This window comes from Suncus etruscus, chromosome 9 (assembly GCF_024139225.1).
Source record: "Suncus etruscus isolate mSunEtr1 chromosome 9, mSunEtr1.pri.cur, whole genome shotgun sequence".
In the NCBI taxonomy this organism is placed as follows: domain Eukaryota; kingdom Metazoa; phylum Chordata; class Mammalia; order Eulipotyphla; family Soricidae; genus Suncus; species Suncus etruscus.
In genome coordinates, this window is record NC_064856.1 from 3,306,590 (window position 1) to 3,332,015 (window position 25,426).

Consider the following 25,426-nt stretch of genomic DNA (forward strand, 5'->3'; position numbering starts at 1 on the left):
CTTGCATTGTTTCTAGGGCTAATATCTATACTTAGTGAAGAAAAATAGAAAAAAATGCATCTATGCATCTTAAGGCTGAGTGATACTTTCTAACAAAACAGTATGTTCATTTTACCTTTATTCAAATCTTCCAATGAGCATCACAGTTAATTCAAAGAAAAGTTAGATTCTTTGAGATAGTTTCAGAATATCCAACCTATTTTGCTATTACCTACAGCATTCATCTGATCTTGTCTCTTACTAATGCCCCAGGTTTCCACTCTAGACTGGAGCTAAAGGAGCATTTTTCATTCATTAGATAATCTCAGAATTCATACGTTTTTTACATTTGATATTTTTGCCTGCAATACTCTTAAGTCACACATTGCTTGTTTCCCAGTTCCTTTGAATCTAAGTCAAAAGAAAAAACTATCTTTTTAGAAATGTTCTTCCTGAGTAAATTCATAACATAGTCATTTAGATCCCTTTTCTGGGCTCTCTCCATCACTCTTATCACTCTTGATAGCACAACATCTGGTTTACTATGGATGTTTCTGGCTCTAGGCTATTTTTAATGTATGATGAGAAAAGTACTGACAGAAATAGCCTGTCGATAAGCAGTGCCCAACCAAAGAGTAATAAAATGCAGACTTATGCGATATGTATAACATCCCATACCCAGTATGGGTAACACCAAAGTATTTTGTGAATAGAAAAGACCTTTAAAAAGACCTGTTCACTAGAACATAAAGAAGCTAGTGATCATTCCCTCTAGTGAATACTTAAGTAGTTTCTTTTTTCACCAATCCATCCCTACTGCTATAAACTGATTAAAGGAAGGTCCAACCTAGGTTCCCATGCACTATGGGGATTTTATATTGATGAAGTAAAACTCCTAGTTAAATTCTGATTCTATAAGAGCTCATTTACAATGGCACATTTTGAAAGACAAGTGATAATTCTCTGGTCCAGACAATAAATGTGTTCGAACATATACTTGGTTTCATCAAAACTACAGTGAAAATGAATAAATACACCAGATAAAACAATGTATTTAAAAATTTAAACATTTTATTAATTTACATCATCCTCAAAACCATCTTTCAAAGAAGCGCAAATGTACGCCTTGAATGTGGAAATATAAGTAGAGAGATGTGAAAGCATTTAGACAAAACCATAGTTAACAAAATAAAGAGTTCAACTCAAAGCAATTCAAAGATTCAAATTCAGAAAGCTAGGTTTCAGAATTTATACTTTAATCACCTCGATACATTGCAAAAGTGATAACCTGAGTTATTTACTCAATCAAGAAGCAATAAAAATAATATTACTGTAGGAACAAATATAAGAAAAAAATCCAAAGTTAATTAACTTCAAATGCATTTTCCTGAAACTCAAATTTAAGCTAGCTTCTCAAACAACAGCTATACTTGTATTAAGTTAACTGTATATATTAAATGTGAAGCTATTTATATATTCTTAAAGGTAATATTTTTTCTAGTTACTTATGTATTGGGAGGTCATGCATTTGGTAGAATAAGTATCCATTAACAATAAAATAAGATCATTAGTTTGTCACATCAATGTCAGGTTCCTCACTATTACCACTAAATTGCCAAATTATGGAAAGTAACACTTGTTCTTTCTGAATAATTAGACAGGTGAAACATGTAAACTTGTCCCTTTCTATTTTGACCTAGAATTGCATCAACAGATCAACCTAAAGACTCAGGAATACATTCTTTAACATCTTAAAATTCAGCTTTTCCATTCATGGTTTCTTTGTTTCTATAAAATCAGAAACCAGAAGACCTTTTGGTTCTAAGTACCAAACATATCTTTTTTTTTCCGTCACCACTCTCCTTACCCTCCTTCCTAAACATATCTTTTAAATATAAGATGCTTTTGTGGGTCTGAAATAGAAATCTATTCCTTAATAACGTATCGGTTTATTTTTCTAAGAAGTCAATTGTAAACCTTTTCCCACCTAAATATGCAAGCCTACAGTTTAAATGATTTAACGTAAATCTGTAAGTGACATTATTCCCTATGCCAATTTTTCCACTGACACTTTAAATAGAACTAAGATTCACTCCCAAGTTAGATTTTGTATTGTTTCTTCTTTCTTACATCTGTTTTAAAAGTACAGCATTACTTGTGTTATCTAAGTACACAATAGGAGACATGTTAAGTCTTAAGATTCCCTCTGAAAAAAGAACAAATGAATGCCATTGTTTTTCAGAACCAGTAAGACTTTTAGGTATTCCTTGGACAAGTAAAGTAACAGGAAGTTAAACAATTATTCCAACTCAAGCTCTCTAGTATTACAAAATACTTGAGTACTCAAGAGACATACTCAAGAGACAGGTGCATGGCCTTAAACAGTGATTGGGATTAACTGTAGTAGAGTTAAATCCATTTAAACATGGAGAACTATTCTTATCAAAAAAAAAAATGAAAATAGGGGCCAGAACGATAACGCAGTGGCAGAGCAATTGTCCTGCATGTGGCTGACCCAGGACAGACCTGGGTTCAATCCCCGGTGTCCCAGGTGGTCCCCCAAGCCAGGAGCGATTTCTAAACGGAGAGCCAGGAGCGACTTCTAAATGGAGAGCCAGGAGCGATTTCTAAATGGAGAGCCAGGAGCGATTTCTAAATGGAGAGCCAGGAGCGATTTCTAAACGGAGAGCCAAGAGTAACCCCTGAGCATCACCAGGTCTGCCCCCCCCAAAAAAAACAAAAACAAAAACATGAAAATAAACCTGGTCTGAAAGCTGCCAAGGACACCAAAAGCACTGACCAGGATCCTATTTCCAAGGAAGGTAGATAGTGTAATCACATTTGCTAGTACGAGCACTTCTGACTTGCCCAGAAACTTGCTTTTAAAAGAAAGTCTCTTTTCAATGTAGATAGGCCCCATATCCAATTTGAGCTCTAGTATCTGGAAGCTGAGTCCAGAATTCTAAGAAGGTGGATACTACTCTCCAAGGGGTGTAGTACTTCAGAGATCATCTGCCCAATGCAACCTAAGACATTGGCGTGTCTTGGGCATCCCAATTTTTCAACCATTTTTTCTAAATATCTATGAAAAATAAAAATAGGAAGTGTCTAACCACATATTATAGACCAAATTAACACTGTGTGTATATTAAGCTTGAGTAAAAATTTTATTAGAAATAGTGAGGAGATATAATACACTTACTCCACATTCCAGGGCAAGTGTTTTAAGTTTGTTATCTCATTTAATCTTCCTAAATTTTAGCACATTTAGTAGATTAATTATTCCATTTTGGAGAATTATCCCACTGAAGCTCAGAGTGCTTAAATGGCTTCATCAGTTCTGAAGAGTTGTTAGACCCAGGGAGTTGGATTTCAGAGGCCATAATCTTGCAAAGGCCCTCTTAATATAAAAGAATAATTATACAGTAATAAACTGATTCTACAGAGGACAAATAAAGAGGTGGCAATAAACTGAAATTTCCAGCCCAGGTGGCTCCCCACCCAATATTCATTCACCAGATAATGGCTTTCCTTCCTTTCACTGTATGCTCTGTTGGACAGCTTAGACATAAGTATGCTGATGCCTGCAGCTTTCCAGAGCACACTCAGCTTAAAAAAAAAAAAAAGAAGAAGAAGAAACTCAGAATAAGAACTTATTCTTCCTTGTGCTTCACTGACAAAGCACACCAAACTGTCCCTCAGTCAAACTCACCTGTTTCTTATCCCAGGGAAAAGAAAAATGTTGCAGCCAAGGTTAGAAAAAGGATGTGGAATCATTTCCACAATTTTAGGATGGAGAATTCCTCATGATCTTTTTCTTTTTTTTTTTTTTTTTTTTTTTTTTTAATTTTTTTTTGTTATTTTTTTTATTTTTAATTACGAGAACAAGGGTGCAAAGAAAGAGGACAAGGTAAAGTTACAGTGGAAGGACAATCACCCATAACATAATTCTCAGAAGTCCCCTCGCTGATATCTTAACTTTGAAATTTCAGCCAAAGAACATTAAGATAAATAAGACAGAATCCATGTACAATTGCTTTGTCCCTCAAGTCCCCAGATTGTAACACATTATAATATTTCTTAACAGTACACAAAGCAATCTAAAGCCATAAAACTTACGTAACTCCTTAAACATTACAGGCATAGTATTTTCTTACATTTCCATATACATGCATATTAGCTTACGTTAACCTCAAATTTTAAGTGAGTTCTTTTTAAGGATTAGAGTCAAAGGAGCACAGTAAAAATGGTGTTAGAGTGGCAATTGTTGTTTGCATAGGCCCACCAAAATATGAGGGACATGGAAAGAAATAACCTTGGCCTAAGTACAAAGAGACCCGACCCCTGAAGTTTCCTGGCACAAGACCAAGTCTAGGCTTCAGGCAAGCTAGATCGTCCAATCCAATACATTGTCTGTAGTGCCAACACACTTTTATTTTTCACACTGTCTCTGTTGTTGGTATCATGTTTCTGTATTAAAGATCCTGGAATCTGCATATCTTACATTGAAGTCAGGATGTGGAGCATCCTCTCCTTTCACCTCACAATCAAAGGGCAATGCAGGGAGCCCTGTCCTGTAAGCAGGTCATTGTCATTGTTAAGTCTTCTCAATGTTAAGGGAAGTCTCTTTTGAGCAGGTCAAAGTCTGAGCAGTGTAGGTCTTCCGTGGTAGAGGCTTGCTTCCAGGTGATGTTATAGACCAGCCTGGATGTTTCGTGGATGGCTTCCCTGGTTCAGGGGAGAATGGATTATGCCCTTTCTTCTGAGGTCTGTGCCAGGTCGTTATGTCAATGTTCAGGGTGTAAGGTCTCTCTGCACTACAAGATTTGTGTGTTCCAATTTCTATTAAATAGGATCTTATTTGTATGTATAGTATTTTCCCATTTTAATGTGCCTATGCAAATAAAAAAGCAATGCCACGTGGTGTTATTGGCGCATATGGGGGCCATAAGAACAATTACAATGATTCCCATGACATGGTTCAATCATAAGCATTAAACTGGGGAACTCTTCCACCAAAATTCCTTGTTAAACAGTTCAAAAAGAGAAGATAAAAAGTGGTTAGAATCATCACTGTATAAGACAAAATTTAGTAAGAATTATAGCTGTCCGAAAAAAACCACAAAATATTCTAAAGAAATACGTGTCCATTTTATGTATCTTGAAATAGTTTGGGGTTGTCACACACAATGGACAGCTTTGGACTGTGATTAGGATTGTACACTACTGAAGTTAAAAAGAGTAATGTAGGTTAGTGATGTTTGAGAGGGGGTTAGAGAGTTAAGGAGTAAAAAAGAGTTTTGTATGGGTGTGGGAAAGGGTAGAATACAAAGTGAACATTCTATATATGCAAAACATAACATAAGAATAAGGAATATTCTGAAAACATGAAGTATATGAAGTACGCGCGGGGGCATGAGCCCCCGCGCGGTTCTGTAGTTTTTGGATGCCTAGGGAGGAATTTCTGCCCCCCTCCCCCCAGGGCCCAATTAACCAGGTGTGGCCTTGAAGACCCACCAGGATTGGGGGGACCTTGGTCTCCTGGACTAGGTGTTCAGCCCAGGGGACCTATGGCTAGCTGTCCTGCCCAGAGCCCCCAACATACCAGGCAAAGACACCCAGAAATCCTGGCATGCGGAGTACTCTGAGCCCAGCCGAGCCTCTGTAGTTTTTGGATGCCTAGGGAGGAATTTCTGCCCCCCTCCCCCCAGGGCCCAATTAACCAGGTGTGGCCTTGAAGACCCACCAGGATTGGGGGGACCTTGGTCTCCTGGACTAGGTGTTCAGCCCAGGGGACCTGTGGCTAGCTGTCCTGCCCAGAGCCCCCAACATACCAGGCAAAGACACCCAGAAATCCTCCCTCATGATCTTTTTCTAACAGCAAAGACTTCTGAGGTTTAATTTTCATTTTCCCAGTGATCTTTTAGATTCTGAATTAATTCCATGTACCCAAGACAAGAATGTCTTCTCTCTCTCTCTCTCTCTCTCTCTCTCTCTCTCTCTCTCTCTCTCTCTCTCTCTCTCTCTCTCTCTCTCTCTCTCTCTCTCTTTCTCTCTCTCGGAGAAAAATAGAGAAGCTATAAAAGGCACAGGAAAATCACTTTAAAATAGTTTAGGATGAAAAAAACCTGAGAAATTGCTAAAAAAAATTCTTACCTCTGAAGATTACCTCCAGAGTTCTTTCTGCGGAAGGAACTTCTATAAAGTTCCTTCTGCATATGTCCCATACTGCTTTACTTTCAATACTTCTGAAAATACTGGTTTAAGAACTGTTGCAGGAATAATGCTGCTTGGACTTATCCTGAGTTGCACTGTGACTTTACTTCCTCAACATTCACAGGGAATTCATTTATCCCAGAACATCAATGGAAGACCTCAAAGTTTAAAATATGGAAAGTGATCTGTACCTCATAGAAGTTCAGTGGCCTTAATGCTTATGTATACAATGAATACAACTCACGATGCAAATATACTCATGAGAAATTTTAATCTGTTTTGCTACATGTTAAGGTCCCGCTAATACAGAAAGTTCTAACTTGAAGAAAAGTTTGTTGATGTATTTGATTACAAAAGCAATTCATTCCCTTATGAGTATCCATGACCAGTGACAATGTGATGTTTCCATCCCTGTTATCAAGTGCCAGTTATCTATTTCCCCACTTACCTTGGCAATAAAATATATTTGCTTTATTTGCAAAGAAAATCTGACAAAAATACCATCAACTACTGTTAGATTTTAGGGCTTTGTGGTTTTCAGGCTGTCAGATCTAGGCCAATATACCACAAAACTGGTACAATTACTATGTTGGAGGATAAGAGTTCATAAAGAAAATACTAACTTGTACTGACTATACAACCTGTATTGAATATACTAACAAGCACAGTCTTCTAGCCATAATCTCAGACTCAAGGCCAGTAATGGTTATCACAGTCATAGTATTACACCACAAACAATGACAGATAATGGATAAGACCAGTTGATCCACAAATATGATCAACCTGATTTCATATCAGATTATAAATAATAATGGAATGAGCAAGATAAGCAACTGTTATTTTTAGGTACTAAATTTTAAGAAGGTTTGCTGCATAATACAATCTAATATTATATATATATATAACTACAGTGGATAATTAAGGAAAAGATAAAGGAAAAGTCCCCATCAACAGATAATTCAAAATAAAAGTGGGGGTGGGGCCGGAGAGAAAACATGGAGTTAAGGTGTTTGCCTTTCATGCAGGAGGTCATCGGTTCGAATCCCAGCGTCCCATATGGTCCCCTGTGTCTGCCAGGAGCAATTTCTGAGCTTGGAGCCAGGAATAACCCCTGAGCACTGCCGGGTGTGACCCAAAAACCACACACAAAAAAAAATAATTAAATAAATAAATAAATAAATAAAAGTGGGAACAGTGAAATACTATTTTATTTTATTTTGTAAAACAAACTATTTTCTTAACATTTTTTTATTAAAATGTATGTGAATTAAAAGTCTTTCACAGGTGTATTTCAGGCACATAGTAACAGTGAGTTGAATTAGGGCCTTTCCCACCAACCAGTGTTGACCTCCTTCCACCATAGTTCCCAGAAGCATTCCATACCACCAACCCTAGCTTCCTGGACAGCTCGTGTAACCTATCCATATTGTATGTAGCAAGTTATAGTTTTGGTCTCTTGATTCTATTGTCGTTAAATTTGGTTTGGGTATTTAGATCTGACCATGTTTTATTTCCACTCAATGCTCCTGAGACCGTGTGGCCCTTGGGTCCCATCCACTATATTTATTTTTTTCTCTATTTGTAGGAGGACATAAATATGAGGTAGAACTAGATGATTAATGTTCTATGGTTCTGTAAAAAAGGCAGGAGCCCCTATCTAGAAGCTATAAGTAAAATAAAAAAAAGAGAGAGAGAGAAAAGGAGGAGAAAACAGATGTAGTTTTTTTTTCTTTTCCTTTTTTCTTTTTCTTTTTTTTTTTTTTTTGCATAGGTGCTATAAAGGTTGGGGAAATTAAAAAAGGAAATTCCCTTGGACTAAGAGATACAGGGTGTCTCTACCCTTGAAGCATACTGCCATGAGACCAACTACAGGCTCCAGGCATGTTCGTTGTCGAACCCCAAGGTCTTTATGGAAAAGTTCTGTTCAGTTGAAGTTGTCAAAGTCAGTCTTCTGTAATTAGAGATCTTGGTTTTTGCATAGATCCTAGGGCAAGGCCTAAAATAAAGTCTTTCTTTATGGTAAAACATACTCTTACATTTAATCCAACCACTATATAAGAAACCTGACTTAATCACTAATATCAGACATATTTCTAGGATCAGAGCAATAGCACAGAGGGTAGGGCATTCGGCTTGCACATGACTAACCCAGGTTCAATCCCATATGGTCCCTCAAGCCTGCTCTGATTGCAAAACTATGAGTAACCCAGAACACAACCAGTTGTGGTCCCCCCACAAAAAGAAACCATATTTTCCTTTATGTTGTCTACTAAGGCAAAGATGTTGCAAGTGCAGAAGAGGTTATGGTGAGCTGAAGTAGGACTATGCAATTTAAATATCAATGAAGCTTACAAAGGATATCCAGCAAAGCAGACAGTGGGTGGGTAGGTGAGAAAATGTTTTGAGTAAGGAAGTCAGAATCCAAGTGTATTGCAATAAAATAAAGCCTTTCACAATGTAAATATCTGCGTAACTTTACCAAGCACAAGAGAGTTTAAAAATCGCCAAAATAAGGGCCAGAGAAAGAATACAGTGGGTAGGGAGCTTGCCCTGCATGCAGCTGACCTAAGTTTAATCTACCACACCCCATTAAGTCCCCTGAACCCATCCAGAGTGATAGTGATATCTGAGGGCAGAGCAGGGAGTAAGCTCGAAGCATAACTAATGTGGCCCAAACCTATCTCAAAAAAAATGGTTAAATTATATTTAAATATAAAGGTCATTGATGATGTAGAAAAAAAAGAGAAGTTTGGAATAAAGAGTACAGACCTCAGGATGATAAGGACTATGTTGATAAAAGGTTAAGAGTATAAATAAATAATTATGTCTACTGTGAGATAAAAGGAGAAAGAATAAATAACAGCAAATTAGATCAAGATAAAATAAAGAGCATTCTTTTAAGATGAAAGACACTTGTCATAATTAACAATATGCATGGCTATATGGATCTGGGTAAAGGGGAAGTACTGATAACACATACCAAATAAAAGGTTGACTACTAGCGAAAAAATCATTGAGAAGTCAGGAGCTAGTGTCTGTTAGCAGGAAGAAGTTGGAGACGTCTGTCCAATGTTTTGTGGGAGAAGGAAGTCACAGAGACAGCTGTTAAGTGTGGCAAATGGAACTTTAAACAAAAAGGTTGTAATGAATAAGTAATAGCAGATAAAGCCATTGGCTTTGAGTTCCTGGCAGTCCTGGCTTTCCCACCACTTACTTCCCCATGACCTAGACAAGAGACACAGCCTTTCTAATAAGCCTCATTTATTTGGCCAATATTGAATGATTATAGAAAAGTGGAGTGCTAAATAGAAATGCCAAATAAATTAGGCAAAGTCCTTGAATTTAAAGACCTCATCATCTATTGGGCAAGTGAAATGAGTCAGACAAAATTAACACAGCATTAAAAGTGAAAAGGTAATGGCAATCATGGAGCATTCATTCTAGAAACATAGAAGGGGTGCTATTCTGGTCAAGAAAGGTTAGGAAAGGTTGTCAATCTGGCTATAGCTTAAAATTTCCACTGAGAAGTAATTGGAAAATAGAACATTTAACTAAAAAGACAGTCTGTAAAAGGCAATTTGGCAAAGTGTCTACACCACTGCTTCCTAGAAATCTTTTTGATATTTTTGAGACTATTAAGGATTAATACGAATCACTAAAATTCACTTTGGGAGCTAAACTTCAAGCTAGAAAAATACATGAAAGATTAATAGCAGTGTCTTGTAAAAGAGAATTGTAGCACTGGGCACAAATTCTATCCCTTCTTTTATTTCCCTTCCCATGTTTCTGTGTCAGGTAATTCTAAATCCTGCCTGTAGAATAACAGCCCTGGATGGGGCTGGATGATGACGAATGGTGATGGAGGGTGAGATGCCTTTCTCCTCCAGCCCGAGCCACATGTCTGCAACTCTCTCAAGCCAGAGGGTCTGAGGGTTCAGGATAGCAGCAAGGAAATGATCACAGGCAGGTTTCAGGAGACATCAGCTTTATTCAAGCCCTGGCCAACATGTGTGGCCTATCATAACCTTTCAAGCCAAATCCATTATCAGCCCTGCATTCAACATGTTCCTTCTTCCTCCATCCTGCCAGCCCTCTCTTGCTTAATCTCCCCCAATATATCCTCCAAATCCTCTTCCTGCCCCTCAGGCAAACCTTTTGATACCTCCCAAAGACCCCTCCCAGAAATAGGCAGGTTCTACTAGCAGGTAAGGTTACACAAGAAGAATGGGGGATGGGGTAACACTTGCCTTCCTTTAAAAAAAAAGCAAATTTGTAATGAATAAGCCAGGAAGTGAGTTATAAAATAAGCTAATTGCAAAGGGATGCTCATTACCTTAGACTGTCTAGTCAATGAACTGGACTGACTAACCTCTGGAATAGAAATGGTCTAATATGGTAAATCAAATAATAACACCAAGCATATGGACCAACAATTTGTCTTCTGCAGGATTAGCCTGCTTCCTCTTTAGACTTCCAAAATAATATGTGAAGTGTCTCAATACTTTCCCGGCGAAAACAAAACTAACAATAGGTTGAAAATTTCTTTCTCACTTACTGACACTGAACATAGCATTCTTGGTCCAATTCCTAAGAAATGACATCAAGTTGAAATTTCTGCAAGAATAAAAATTTCTCCAACAGCACCTGACAAACATGACTACAGATTACTAAAAATGTGGCTGAGAAACAGCAATATTTTATTTATTCATTCACTTATGCAAGTATAGGGAGTTAGTTTGCTTAGGTTTAACTGCACTCCCCATTTGACCTGTGATCAGAAACAGTATCTTGCAACATGACAACCAGGTTCACAAACCTGTTTCTCTATCTGGAAATTCATTCTAAGGATTAGGCTTCAGTAATTCTAGAAATAAATATTATCTTCAAGATCAGGTGCTTTATGAATACCTTATTAAATCTCAAGTATTAAATACCTTCTCAGAAGGCATGTCCCTCAAGACTGCTGTGTGCTAGAAAGCACAAATCTATAGCGAGAGGAGAGGTTTAGACTAGTTGGATAAATTAGGGTCAGTTTCAGTGCCTTATGTTGAGTTTGGAGCTAATTCCATTTGTTTCACAAATGGAGTCATTCTACCTAGGGTCTTGCAGCCCACCATGTTCATTTCCCACTAATTAATAGTCCTCTAATAATTCTACATGAAATCCGTTGCCACGGGATCACATTAATAAATCTTATTTCACATAAGTGTAACATTTTGAAATAGAAGCCTTTAAAATCATTCAAATCTTTGGTCAACATTTCTCAGAGAAGCATGGTCCTATAGCATCTATGTTTTATGACAGTCATGAATATGGCCTATACATGCAGACTTCCAGCCATTGTCCATGTAAAACTCAGTCCTTTTCAATTTCCAAGCACTCCAGCAGGCCCATTGTGTTAGCAATAACCTCATCCCACATGAAACTTCTTAATCTGTAGCTTAATAAAACTTCTATTAAAGAATACCAGGATAGATACAATATTTTATACTCACAAATTAAAATAAGCATAAGTTCATAACTAAAATAGGTGTTAAAATATTTATAATAATAAAATATAAAATAGTTATTTGTATATATAACTATTTGGGGGCTGTAGTGAACTAGATACCACATTCCCAACCTAAAGCAGTCAATCCCTGTTCTTCTCCTCTCGTCAAATGTGGCCACAGAGGCAAGGTGGTTAGTGTTGACATTTTTATACAGAATGTTGATTAACAAGATCTGTCATAAAAGGGTACATATTTTTTAATTTTGATTTACTAAAATGTAAGGCTTTAAGAGCAGTGGAGGATGGTAATGATTGCATAGTCACATGAATACTAACTCATAAGTTTCAACTGTAACTCTCTGAAAGCTTACTCAAATATTCAGAGCCATTGGTCTAAAGTCCCCTTGAACACCATGAAGAGATGCTGGCAGAGTTTTCTGAAGATATAATAGTCTCTCTGCTCAAGGAAAACTGACTAGTGAATACGGGTGAGTAAATATCATTGCTCTACATTCCTTCAATTAAAAATAATTCCAAGGTGTGTCCTTCAATTACCCTGCAGAATAGAGACAGTCACTTACCCAGAGTATAAAATATTCACTATTCACTACCCAGAGTATAAAATGCTCACTCGATATTAAAATACTTCTCTCTCCAGAATTGCTTCTCTGCCATCCTGCCCATACTTCCTGGGTTAACTTTCCAAAAATTCTACTCAATCTGGAATCCCTGTCTTGAGATCAAATGCTCTTAGAATTAAACCTGTAATAACCAGAAACTTTACATCACTTTAGTAAATTGTTTGTACTTATTTTGTTTGCATATTTTTTTTATTTTTTCACTCTAGACATAAAATATGTCAGGGCTAAAAGATTAAAAATTCACAACATAATGTAAATTCCCATCCACTCTGATATTCTGGAATCTCAATAGACAGTCACTACAAGGCAGAAATTATTGCCTTCTTTCATAATGAAGCCATGTTATAGGTACAAATGTTATCTAATTATAGAATCATTGTGAAACCGACACAGTTCTTAGTTTCTTAGCATAGCAACTAGTTCTGCAAATTAAAACTTTTCATGAAGGCATTCACTTCAAGCAGGTGGACTGTTTGCATTATGCAATGTAATTTTCAGATCACACTATCTAGGGAATCTTGTTTAGTAGTAAAAATAAATCACAGGGAAAATCATCTTGCCACAGTCTAGATACTCTGCCAATAGCAGAAATGAAATCCACAAATTCAAATGGGAAAAAAAACAAGGATGATTCCACTCTCAAATTAATCATGTAGAGGTGATTAAATCACAGCTTCCTGTCACAGCTGTCTGATATGGCTCTCTCTGGTTTTGTTAGCAAATTTGTGTCAGCAAAGACAGAGGAGTCCCTATAAATTATTAAGAAGTCACATGATTTTATACTGTCAGGTCTTATACTGCTGTCGCATCCAAATGAAATTTAATATATATATGTATATAATGTAACTACCTATATGTAATATTTCTTAAACCACCCAGCACTTTCTAGAGGTCAGTGAATTTAATTAAATATTTAATTTAATAGAAATTTATTTAAAGATTTCAAAAAAAACATAATGGGATAAAAGGGACGTGAATGCTAAGCACATTTTAATAAAGGACAATCTATAGAGCTAATGCCCATAACATTCAAATAATGAGAAATTAAATGAATTTTTGTCAAGAAAATATAACAAAAACGCTTGTTCTGTTTTTAATCTTGGGTATTGAGAATTATAAAATATGCTAATAATTTCCTAAGTATGGTATAGGGAATATTATCCAATCATAATCAAATAATGCACTACTGTAGGGTCTCTGGGTGCTCCAGCTGAGTTAACTGATGACAAAAACTAGGCCATAGACAGGAAAGATACAGAGAACACATCCTCTCAGGAAGTTTACTAAATTAATTCATGATGTCAGCTTGCATTCTAGCAGTGTTCTCTTTGGCTACACTTATGAATGAAGTGCATAAAAAGAATACTCCAACATTCTTTAACACACTTTGTCCAACAAAATTTAACATTCAACAACAACAACAAAAATTCCCAACACTCCAGAGTAATGAAACCCAACTCTGAGGGGTAGGCCCTGTATCAGTCTTTTAAATGAGCTCAAATTGAAGCACTTAAATTTCTTCCTCAAGATGTAGAAAATACCTACTGAAGTTCCCTTCTAGAAACATTTAAGGATGAAAAAAATCACAGGAATACTTAAGTTTTCACACTAATCAGATTAGTTCAAAAACAAAATAGTATATGAGGCTGCAAGATAGTACTGTGAGTAAAGAGCAGTAAAGATAGTAAGAGTGAGTTAAGGCCTCACATATGGCAGACCCAAGTTTAGATTTCTGGCAGCTTATGGTCCCATAAGCACCATTAGAGTGACCCAGGTACTGCCAAGCTGCCAGAACCTAAAGACACAAGTAGCATGGCATTATCAGGCCCTGGCTTTATGGTCCAGTTACCAGAGAATTATGAGTGGGGCCCCAGACCAAATGCCCCCAATACCCTGACAGATAAGCAGGGGTGGTGAACACGCGGCTCTCGAGCTGCAAGCGGCTCCCAGCCAAAATGAATGCGGCTCTTTGCCGCTTATGTGTTTAATATATTATTGTTAAAATGATATGCTTTTGTGTGAGTGTTTGTCTGTCTTGGTAGGTCACTGCGTGGTGTGATTCTCTGACTCTCACAGTTTAAAATTTTGGCTCTTAGTGTCAAATTGTTCGCCACCCCTGGATAAGAGAAAGAAAATTTAAACCAGGATACAGATTCAGAAAGCCTGGTTTTGTTTCTGGCCTCTGCCACTGACTTACATAGTAGAACCAATAGAATCCACACAGTAGAATCATTTAGCATCTGTTTATATGACAACATACCCATGTGTAAGTAGGTATATTAACAGCACTATCTTTATGGTCTTACAACAGATTTGAATGTGTCTGTGTGCACTGGAAGAGTAACATGTGGAAACTCTGTGCTTGCTCTTACTGGTGGTGATAATAATAATAATGATAATAAAGCCTATCATTTAAAAGTATGTGTATATAAAATGAATATTTCAAAAACATACACATTAAAATGTGGGTGCTATTCATCATCAGTTGTTAATTTTTACCTTTTACATTTATTTAAAAAGAAAATCATAAAATAAGAAAAAGAAATCAACAATATACCTTAATTTAATCAACTATCACTGCAGTAAATACTTATGAAAGTTCAATTTCCATAGACATTAATTATATCAGAAGGGTGAAGAGAGACTAGTTAAATATATATATATATATATATATATATATATATATATATATATATATATATAAAATTCGAACTCCCAAAAAAACCTTATCAATAGAATCAACTAATTTTGAATAGCCAAGCAAATAAGGTTAAAAAAATAAGTGAGAGAATAAAATCATGTCTATCGGTCACTTAAAGTGACAGAAGTCAATATAAGTATCTAGGAATTCCAATCATAATAAGGATGATAGGGCTTCCAAAGATCAGGGAACAAAACAAGAACAATCTTCAAAATGCATTTCCTTCACATTTTACTCCAATCTAGTGTCTCAAACTAATTCAAGTATCAAAAGGTACAAGTATGCCATTATAATAGCTTCAGAGCATGGAAAGCATCCAATTTAATTTCTCCTATATTACTGGGAAGAGCTAAATATAATCAACTTATAAAGCTGAGGCATAATTTTGTAATTAAATTATATTAGCAGTAATGAATTTTGAATTAAAGCCAAGGTGTTATATATTTCTAAATTCTGGTTTATATTCAAGCGAGCATTGAAGTTGTTATTCACATGATGAAGTGCTGGGAAGTAATATGAAATTCATCTAAATACCCTTTTCCTTAAAAATGGACTCCAGGGGCCGAAGCAGTGGTACAAGTGGGAGGGCATTTGCCTTATGCATGCTAACCTAGTACAGACCGTGGTTCGATACCTGGGCTCCCATATGGTATCCCAATCCAGGAGCAATTTCTGAGCACAGAGCCAGGAGTAACCTTTGAGCGTTACCGGGTATGGCCCCCAAAAAACAAAAACAAACAAACAAAAATAGACTCCAAAGCAATTGCAATGATGCTATTTCATCATAATATGACTGAATTTCACCCACATAAAATACATTTAAAGAAATTGCATTCAATTAGAATTTTAATTCAGGAAACATCTATTAAAGCCTCGATGGAGAATCTGTAAAGGATTCCATTCTAATAGCATTAATGATTACATTGCATCTATACAGGCTACAAAAATCAGTTATTCACTACTTTACACTGCAAAGAATTTTTCACAGTCAAATTTTTGGGGCTCATGAAAGTGAAAGAATAGATGGAGTTAAGAATAGATGGAGTTTGAATTTAGAAGTTAATGTTAGGAAGAATTTAATTCCTTTGCAAATCCACCAGATCACTGTTCAAATTGTGCTAAAATTAAAACATTGAAAGCTTAACCTCTTAGGACCTGGGTCTTATGAAGGAAGAGGGCCTATCTGAACCCAACAGTCACAATAATCCTAAAGTTATTATCTTTAGTGGAAAAAGAAAAGAGCCAGTGATGGTGGAGTTCATCTTCTTGTGAATAATATCCTTTTCTCCTATCCAAGCCCTTTAAATCACCTTAAAGCTCATTCTGTATTACACTTAGAATTCCCTTAGATCTAAGAAACTTTCACCTATGATGTAGTGTTTACGTGAGAATTTTCCTCACAGGAAATGTCTTCTACACAATAAATCCCTTCTTTTGCCTTCCATGGCTCTGTTTCCAAAACATTATGAAATACATAAATAACCATCTTGTTTGCCAAAACAGACTTAGGCTTCAATGACTTAGATCAAAGGAATACATCAGGAACTAAACAGATAACAAGTCACTCTTATTTTAAAAACAAAAGAAAAAATTTTAAAGTGAACATAAAAGTATAGTCTTTAGTATTCAAAACCATACACTGTGGTCCTAAATGATTAGTAAGGAACTCAAGACTATTGGTTTATTATATATAAATAATAAACAGGCAAGACAATGGCCTTTCAGGACACAATGCAGAGTTAAATAAACCCAAGAGCAAAAGATACAGCATCACTTATTCTTAAACTCTGGGTTGGGGATGGGAGTGAGTGAGTCCAATCCAAAGAAACTGGGTGAAGTATTTGCCAGAAACTTAAGTTGAGGAAGTGAAGGAAACCTTAATAACAGACTAGAAATTTTCAGTTACAAAGTAAGTAAAGTCTGATCTGAAGATCTATATAGCATGATATGCTGACAATAACCAGGCATGCGTATTAGGTTCCTATGACAAAGTTTACCTGGGGCCAGTGCGGTAGTACAGGCATTTATTGGCATCTCCATTAAGGTAGTATGAAGTATTTATGATTAACAGTTTTGAGGAATAATTCTGCTGCAGTTAGTTTATTTTTGAGATGTCAGAACATTTTAGAAATGAGAAATTGAATCAGGTCAAGAAAACAGATCATAAGGGAAAGTTGGAGAGTATTTGGGAACTAAACATAAGTCATCCTAAAAAGGAGGTGAAGATATTTACATACTAACTGTGGTTAGGGCTCAGTATTAGCTTTAAGAATTTATTTTTTAATATCTTTATTTAAGCACCATGATTACAAATATGTTTGCCGTTGGGTTTCAGTCATAAAAAGAACACCCCCCTTTACCAGTGCAACCTTTCCACCACCAGTGCTCCCACCATCTTCTTCCCCCACAATCTGTTTGTATTCGAGACAGGCCTTTTATTTCTCTCACTCTACCATTTATTTCTCTCACTCTACCATTGTTATGATGGTTGTTAGTGTAGTTATTTCTCTAATTGCACTTACCACTCTGTGGTAAGCTTCATTCATATCATGGGCTGGTCCTTTCAGCCCTCATCTCTAATGTCTCTGGGTACCATTACAAAACTGTCTTTTATTTTTCTTCAGTCCCACAGATGAGTGAAACTATTCTGTGTGTGTCTCTCTCTCCTGCTTATTACACTAATGTCCACCCATGTTTTTTTTAAGACTCTCTAAAGAGAGATTTGGCTGAGTTCTAACAAGAGGGCAGAGAAAGCTAAAGAAAACAAATACTGACCAATATAGTCCAATTTATTGTCTGTGAGGTAGGAAGGACATGATTAAGGGTTTGCGTCATCTTCTCTAGCTGCAACTGTTCAAATAATGAAGGGAATTCAAAGAGGAAGGAAAAGAGTTTGTTGATCTTGTTGGCTATTTTCATGAAATGATTTATTATTCTAAATCCAAGAATCCCCTAACTCCAAAATTAATAATTCTCACTTATTAACTCAATTTCTAAGGTAATTCCATTACACTTCAGACTTTGGCAAAATATAATAAATAAAGTCAACACAGATTATTGCTTAAATGTAAGACCATAATAACTGCAAAATTGTTGAAACTCCATCTTACCCCACTTACTATATGCAAGAAAGATCAAAATTTACATTTCTGGTATAGACTTGAGAAGTGTACCCAAAAGAAGAAGTATCATTATTAAACAATGCTTAATAAATTGTAGAGTGTCTGGCACTTCTTTGTTGATGCCATTTTTTTTTTCGGTTTTTGGGTCAGACCCAGCAGTGATCAGGGGTTACTCCTGGCTCTACACTCAGAAATCGCTCTTGGCAGGCTCTGGGGACCATATGAGATGCCAGAATTCGAACCACCATCCTTCTGCATGCAAGGCAAATGCCCTGCCTCCATGCTATCTTTCCTCCCAAACATAGCAGCTGTCTAGAGATGCCAGGGATTGAAGAAGTCAAATTACTTTTAATGGGATAGTCTTAGTTATTTTTCACCAAGTTTCTGATTAATCTTTCAAAATATTTTAAAATATAAACATTTGAAAATATGTCATGTGTGAAGATATTTAACTTTTAACCTTAACTTTTGAATTTTCTATGGAACTATAAGGTTACCATAAGAAAAGATTATCTAAGTTGCTATTAGTACAAAACTAGTCATGCTTCTCTACAAGAATCCCAAATGGACAAAAATCACAGGCCAGAACAAAATGTCAGATGGAAAAGATAGATTAGTGAATCCATCCTGCCCAAAGTTCCTGGATGTAAGTATAAATTTATACACATAAATTAGGATCCTGGGTAAACAGGGTTACATCTGTTGAGTCAGAAACTTCAAAAGGAGGGCTGGAGCAATAGCATGGCTAGTAAGGCGTTTGCCTTGCACTTGACCAACCAGGGTTCTATCCCGAGCATACCATATGGTCTCCCAAGCTTCTTAGGAGTAACTTATGAGCTCAGAACCAGCAGTAACTCCTGAGCAACACTGGGTGTGGTCTAAAAACCAAAATAGAAAAAGAAAAGGAAAAAAAACTTCTAAAGGTAGACAGTTAAACTGAATGAAAATGAGGAAGAAAGAACTGAAAGACATTAGTAATACAAAGAACTATCCATTTGAATAAATTATATTTAGAATCTCACCTCATATTAGTTCTCAAAATGCAGTGCATGATTTATAAATGTTTATGACTTCCACCTCACCACCAATAATCCTCATCCCCAGTCCCCAGGTAATTTATCCTGAGCCAAGTGTGGGGCTTTGGGGAGATTAGATCATGAGGGTAGAGTTCCTTGAATGAGATTACAAACATTTTAAAAGGGCTTGAGAAAGATTCCTAGTTCCTTCCAGTATGTTAGAGCATTACAACAACCAAGAACAAAACCTAGCCATGTTGGGCACCTTGACTTAGGGTTTTTAGTTTCCCAAACTATAAGAAATAAATGTCTGCTCAGTATGAAGTGCCTTGTTTATAGAATTTTGTTATAGCAGCCAACAGGACTAAGACAAATACACATGAGTTAAAAATCTAATGGTGGAAACTAAGAAAACTTTTAAAGAAAGTCTAAATAATGCAGCAATATATGCTAAAAATGCAAATTATCAAAGTTTAAAAGAGCATATCATTTTGCGTCATAAATGAGTTAAAATTAAGAAATTCAAAGACAAGTCACAGACAAGATTACATTTGCACTACCTAGAATAGCACAAGAATTAACATTTATGATACTCAGAGCTCTCAACATAAGGACAAAAGAAGTAAGTATCTAAGTCACATGAGAGGAAACAAAAAATGGCCCGTGAGTACAAGAAAATGTCCACATATTTCTAGCAAAGCAGGTTCCAGTATATTAAAACAAAGTGATAAATCTGCATCAAGCTGATAAAATGTGAATGTTTCTTTATAGTATTGCTGGAGCTTAAGGGAGCAGTTTCACAGATAAGACTGACAATGTTATAAAATGACCCAACCATTAGCTAAAATTTAAGATATGTATAACTTTCAATCATCAATTGTAATTTTGAAAATATACCTCAGGGAACCTGTGACCCATTTACGCAAAGAAGAAATACTGACTTTTATTCTATATTACAAGTTTCTTTTCCATTGTTCAAAATTAGAAACTGTCAAACACCAAGAGTTCATCAAAAAGAATTTTTGTTGTTAAAATAATTTTTAGTAATATAGCCATGAATATGATAGAGAAATTTTGAAGAAATTACATATACATATCCTTGTATGAAAAATTCTCTATGTATATTCTGCGAAACTGAAAAGCACTTTTGTCATCCAATAAATTTAAAATGATATTAATATTGCTCTGAGATGGTTATAACCGAGTTAAAATAGTCTTAATAGTTATGCACATACAAATTCAATTTAAAGGAGAGATAAAAGGACACCAGGAAGCTGTTTGCAATGGTTTACTCTAGAGTCTAGGATTGAGGTCAAAGAGAGAAGTAAGGAAATGAATTTTGTCTTATTTTCTTAGCAAAAAATAGTATCTTTATAGTATCTGAAAAACTAAAGACAAAATCTGCACCAAAAATGGAAAAGTGAGAGAGGTCCTCCATTTAAATATATTTTGCTCCCATTTCCTTGAAATTTGAGTTCTCTTCCACCTCTAATTCTTATGTTAGGAAGACTTTATTGAGCAGTATCAAATTCCTTGGATCTAAACTAGACTAGTAGTGACTAGTTTTATTTTTACACCAACCCTGGCACAATTGAAAGGTATCAAGTTGCAAGGCAAAGTTTGAATGTTTCATATACTAACAAGTTATTTCTCCCTTAACATAACCTGCTTTTCCATGTTCAGCTTTTCTTCCCAAATTGTGACTGCAGCTTCATCATCCATGAAGAATCCGGTACACATGGTTTTAATGGCTAACATTTCCCTCTGGTCTCTGTCTCACATACAGCATAAACTCAAAAATAAAAATAGTCACAGCCTAATGCAGGAAACCACTTAGATCCTCAGACTGTGCATTTAATCCATTGTGTACCCTGTCATCAATGGTTACAACCAACTATAATACATATAGCCGTAAGAGAAAAAAAAAAAAACAACACCACAGCTTCAAGTAGTCATGATCAAAAGTATATTGTTTTTGTAAATTAAAATTAAGAGGACTTACAGAACCAACAATAATGAGAAAAAAGATTGGTTCCTTAATGGGATTAAATATGAAATTATTCCTGAAGATGATTTCCATATTTATCTGCTACCACCAACCACAAATACTATTTTACCTATCCATAAAAATTACAACAGAGATATGGTATTTAAATCCTACATTTATCATCTGTATTGTCTTCTCTGCACCTATCATGTCCATGGTGACAAAACAAAGAGGGGGTAAGGGAAGACAGAATCTCTAGTCAATAGAGGATGAAATCACTGGTTAAATTCGGAGTCTCTGGTACATGGGATAGGATGGCCAGGATTAGGAGGAACATAAGATATTGCATAAAAGACAACTTTTTTTCCTCCTGTATCTGTAAAAAGGAATATATTATAACAGTATTCTTTACCAAAGGCTTTATAAAGGAACACAATTGAATAGACAAAGCTTTAGGTGGTCATTAAGCAAAGTGCATAGGCCTTGTGGACACTAGAGAGACATGATAAAAGTGTAAGGAGGGGCCGGAGCGGTGGCACTAACCTAGGACGGTTCAATCTACCGGCATCCCATATGGTCCCCAAACCAGGAGCAATTTCTGAGCATATAGCCAGGAGTAACCCCTGAATATCACTGGGTGTGGCCCAAAAACCAAAAGAAAAAGAAAAGTATTTTATTATATTATAAATATAAAATAAATTATATATTATAAATAAAAAATTATTATATTTATTTATAATACCCATACCAGCTTCCAAGTCAACTGAAAACATGATGTGTATAACCAAGAGAGAGCAGTATAAGTGTCATAATTTTCCCACTGAAACATTACTTTATAACACATGTGATCACTAAGACTTATACTAAAAAATTGAGGACATTTTCTTTCATTTCAAATAGACTGGACCTCAAATGTGCAAAGTACTTACACCTCCTAGCCTTGAATCTTCAAATAATTGTAGCAAAAATTTAAATAATCTTAACATATGTTCTGTCATTGATATGCCCTGTCTCTCCTAGTTTTCATTTAATCTAATATGCCATTATACAGAAGTCTATCTCCTGGAACTAGATACATCATTTTTTTATAGTTATAGGACTGGGCTTAAAGCCAGAAGAAAATGACAAACTTGGAAAGCACAAAATTTTATTTTTTTCCCTTAAATCCTGTCATCTTTTAGATACCAATATATTTTCATTGACTAAAATGTAAGCCACCAATTCTGATATATGACTAAGGAATAAATTAGGCACTTAAAAAATAAAACAAAATATCACATCTTTGCCTAAAATTAAGATTAATATCCAAGGAAAAAAAGTTAATAAGCTAAAAGGAACTGCTACCATCACTATTTTTTGATGGGTCATAAAGTAGCATTATAACCAACAGAAAATGGCCAGCATACAAAATTGAAAAAAATATTCATTTAACTGTCATCCTGAATCAAATGTAATATGATCAGTTATGTCAACTGTGTTATACATTTTCTTTAAATAAAATAATTAATTTAAATAAAATATACCCATTTAAAAATAGAAGTAAGTCAAAATACCAAGTTCACAAAATCATGGAGATTCATCAGAGTCTGTAGCCCTAAATCTTTGAAGTGATTGTGGAGAGGGGACTTTGAGACAATTATGAAGGGGCAGTAACACCCTAGTGACAAAGTGTTGTTAGTGGTGGAACATTGTATGTCTGAAACTATGTTCTTAACACTATTGAAAATCATGAAACTTAATTAAAAATCGGGGGACACGAATTATGACTAATCTAAATGTGAAACTTAACTAAGTAGAGGTGAATTATTTGTAAAAACCCAAAAACCTTCTATTGCTTTTATAGAGGCTTGATTTACAAGCTGAGAAATCAAACTGATGGCCTAGTCTCTTGTATAAATACTCAAACTTTAAAAATGTTCTAGGCATTATAAATATATCTTTTGTGAATATATATTCAACAGTTCTAAAATTAGCCTTTAAGAGTTTAAAAAAATAGCAATCTCTTTCAAGTCATTGTTTTAAACACAACAGCAGGAAACCAAACAATGTCAAAAACAAAATGATTAAGATACCCGCAAACAAACATGAACATTAACTATACAACCCTTATTCAAGAACAGAAACTACACTTGAAAATCTAAAGAATTACGTCAGCTCGGAGTCTATGAATCAGTCCTACATCTTTGGCTAGAGGTAATCTCAGGACATCACTATTCAAAATGTAGCTTTGGGGTCAGAAAGCTAAAATTTGCTATTGTAGGTAAAATAAAATCAAAGCTGTTTCTGAGAGCCAAATATTACTTTTCAGCATTGTCCAATTTCCCAAGTTCCACCTTAATTCCAAATGCGCCAGTGTACAATGTACTTCCATACCATTAATGATAGTTGAAGCCAAGATTTCCATGAAAATACACAGCATAGCTATGGAAACAGTAATAGTCCTCACAATTTAATGGTCTTCAAACAAATTTTGAAGAATCCAGTTATTATATATATTTAAATATATATTAAATATAAATATATTTATATATACTTAGAAGTCTCAATCAAGACTAGTCTCTCTCTACAAATATCAAATGAACTCTATTTGTGCAGACTCAAGTTTAAAATGTTGAAATAACAATGACATTTTATGAATATTTTTATTAACTGGCCATGAAACTCCAATTTTGTGATCTATTCAACTTTTGAATAACTCAATATAAATCATCTCAATTGGTAGAATAAACAATGAGATTTAAATTCATTCTATGGTGAGAGAGAGCTAATCTGAAAAGAACTTCCTGAAAAAAATTAAAGAAAGACTAAAGACATTTTTTTCTTGATGTCCTAATTTTCAAGGTTAAATTAAAACTGAGGTAAGGAAACCCTTCAATAACCATATATTGGCAAAGCAAGAGAAAATGAAAGTCAGCAAGACAGTCAAAGTTTAATTTTAAATGAAGGAAAGCTTCATTCTTTCTGAGTAGAGTTGAGGAAGGGGATATATACATATACATATATATTCTAATATATATATATATAATACTAATTTTCTTCTAAAATTAAATGTAACAATTCCATGTTCTTGTCGTGAACAATACCAGTTCTACTAGGATTTAACACATCTAAAACTTCAGACTAGAATCCATGGAAATTCCTAAAACAGAATTGCATTTGATTTTTCTCTCCAAGTAGAATCTTTACATAAATTGCAAAAGGTCAGCTATGAAACAAATTATACTTAGAAAAGAGAAATATTTCGCAGATTAGCTACTGAGAAAATGGAAGAAATGTATATCTCACTTCTTACCTTATTTTGATCTGTCCAGTAAAAGAAAAATCCCTGAGGGTCAGTTCTCAAAATAATTGGAGTGACAATGGTGGAGTCCTAGAAATATAAGAACAAATATTTATTACAACATGTCATTGTACAAAGTTCTACCCAGAAGTTGCTGAAAAAAGTGATCATCACTAAAGTTATATCCAATATTGCCAATGATTTCAATTTTCCCCCCAAACTAGCCTTAGTATTTTTCACTTTATAAAATTATTATCTCATGGGATAACAATAACTAGATTTGTACATTACTTGCAAAAGCAAAGACCATACATACTTCAGGCACTGGCATGGTTTCTATTAAAGAGTTAACTAGAAGGCAGGCCCAAAGATAATATTCAATGGGCTCAAGTGCCTGCTTTACATGGAGAAAGCTGGACTTGATCTCTGACACTGCCTGCTTCTCTCAGTACTGCCAGAAGCAACTCTTGAGCACCATGCAGGGAGCAGACCATGAACACCACCAGGTGTGTCATCCCAGCCCTCACTCATAAAAAACCTATATACAGGAGCCAGAGTGGTAGCACAGTGGTAGGGCATTTGCCTTTGCACATGGCTGACCCAGGAAGGACCTGGATTCTGTCTTTGGGGTCCCATATGGTCCCCCAACCAGGAGCAATTTCTGAGCACATAGCCAGAAGTTACCCCTGAGCGTCACCGGGTGTGGTCCAAAGAAGCAAAAAAAAAAAAAAAAAAAAAAAAAAAACCCTATATACCACAATCCAAATTTTAACACTAAGCACATTACATAATTTAGATCATTAAAATGAATTTAAATGCAAGCTGGAGGGAATTTTAAATTACAGTTGCGCTATAAAATAAGTTTTAATTGCACCAAAATGAGAAAATATAGCATGTGGGCACTGCCGTTTCCAAGGTAATAGTAAATAAAGCCATCATCTACATTTTTGGAAAGATAAACTCAAAATTGTGGTGAATTTTAAATTTGTAAGC

General features: G+C 35.4%; 1 protein-coding gene across 2 annotated transcripts in view; it reads right to left on the reverse strand.

The window, feature by feature from the left end:
• The window catches only part of PLCB1 (phospholipase C beta 1), a 795,638-nt gene that overhangs the window by 750,577 nt on the left and 19,635 nt on the right, over positions 1-25,426 (reverse strand). For both annotated transcript variants that reach the window (XM_049779135.1, XM_049779136.1), the window contains exon 2: positions 24,446-24,523. In XM_049779135.1, the coding sequence (XP_049635092.1) occupies positions 24,446-24,523 (78 nt within the window). The remainder of the gene's footprint in view (positions 1-24,445; positions 24,524-25,426) is intronic.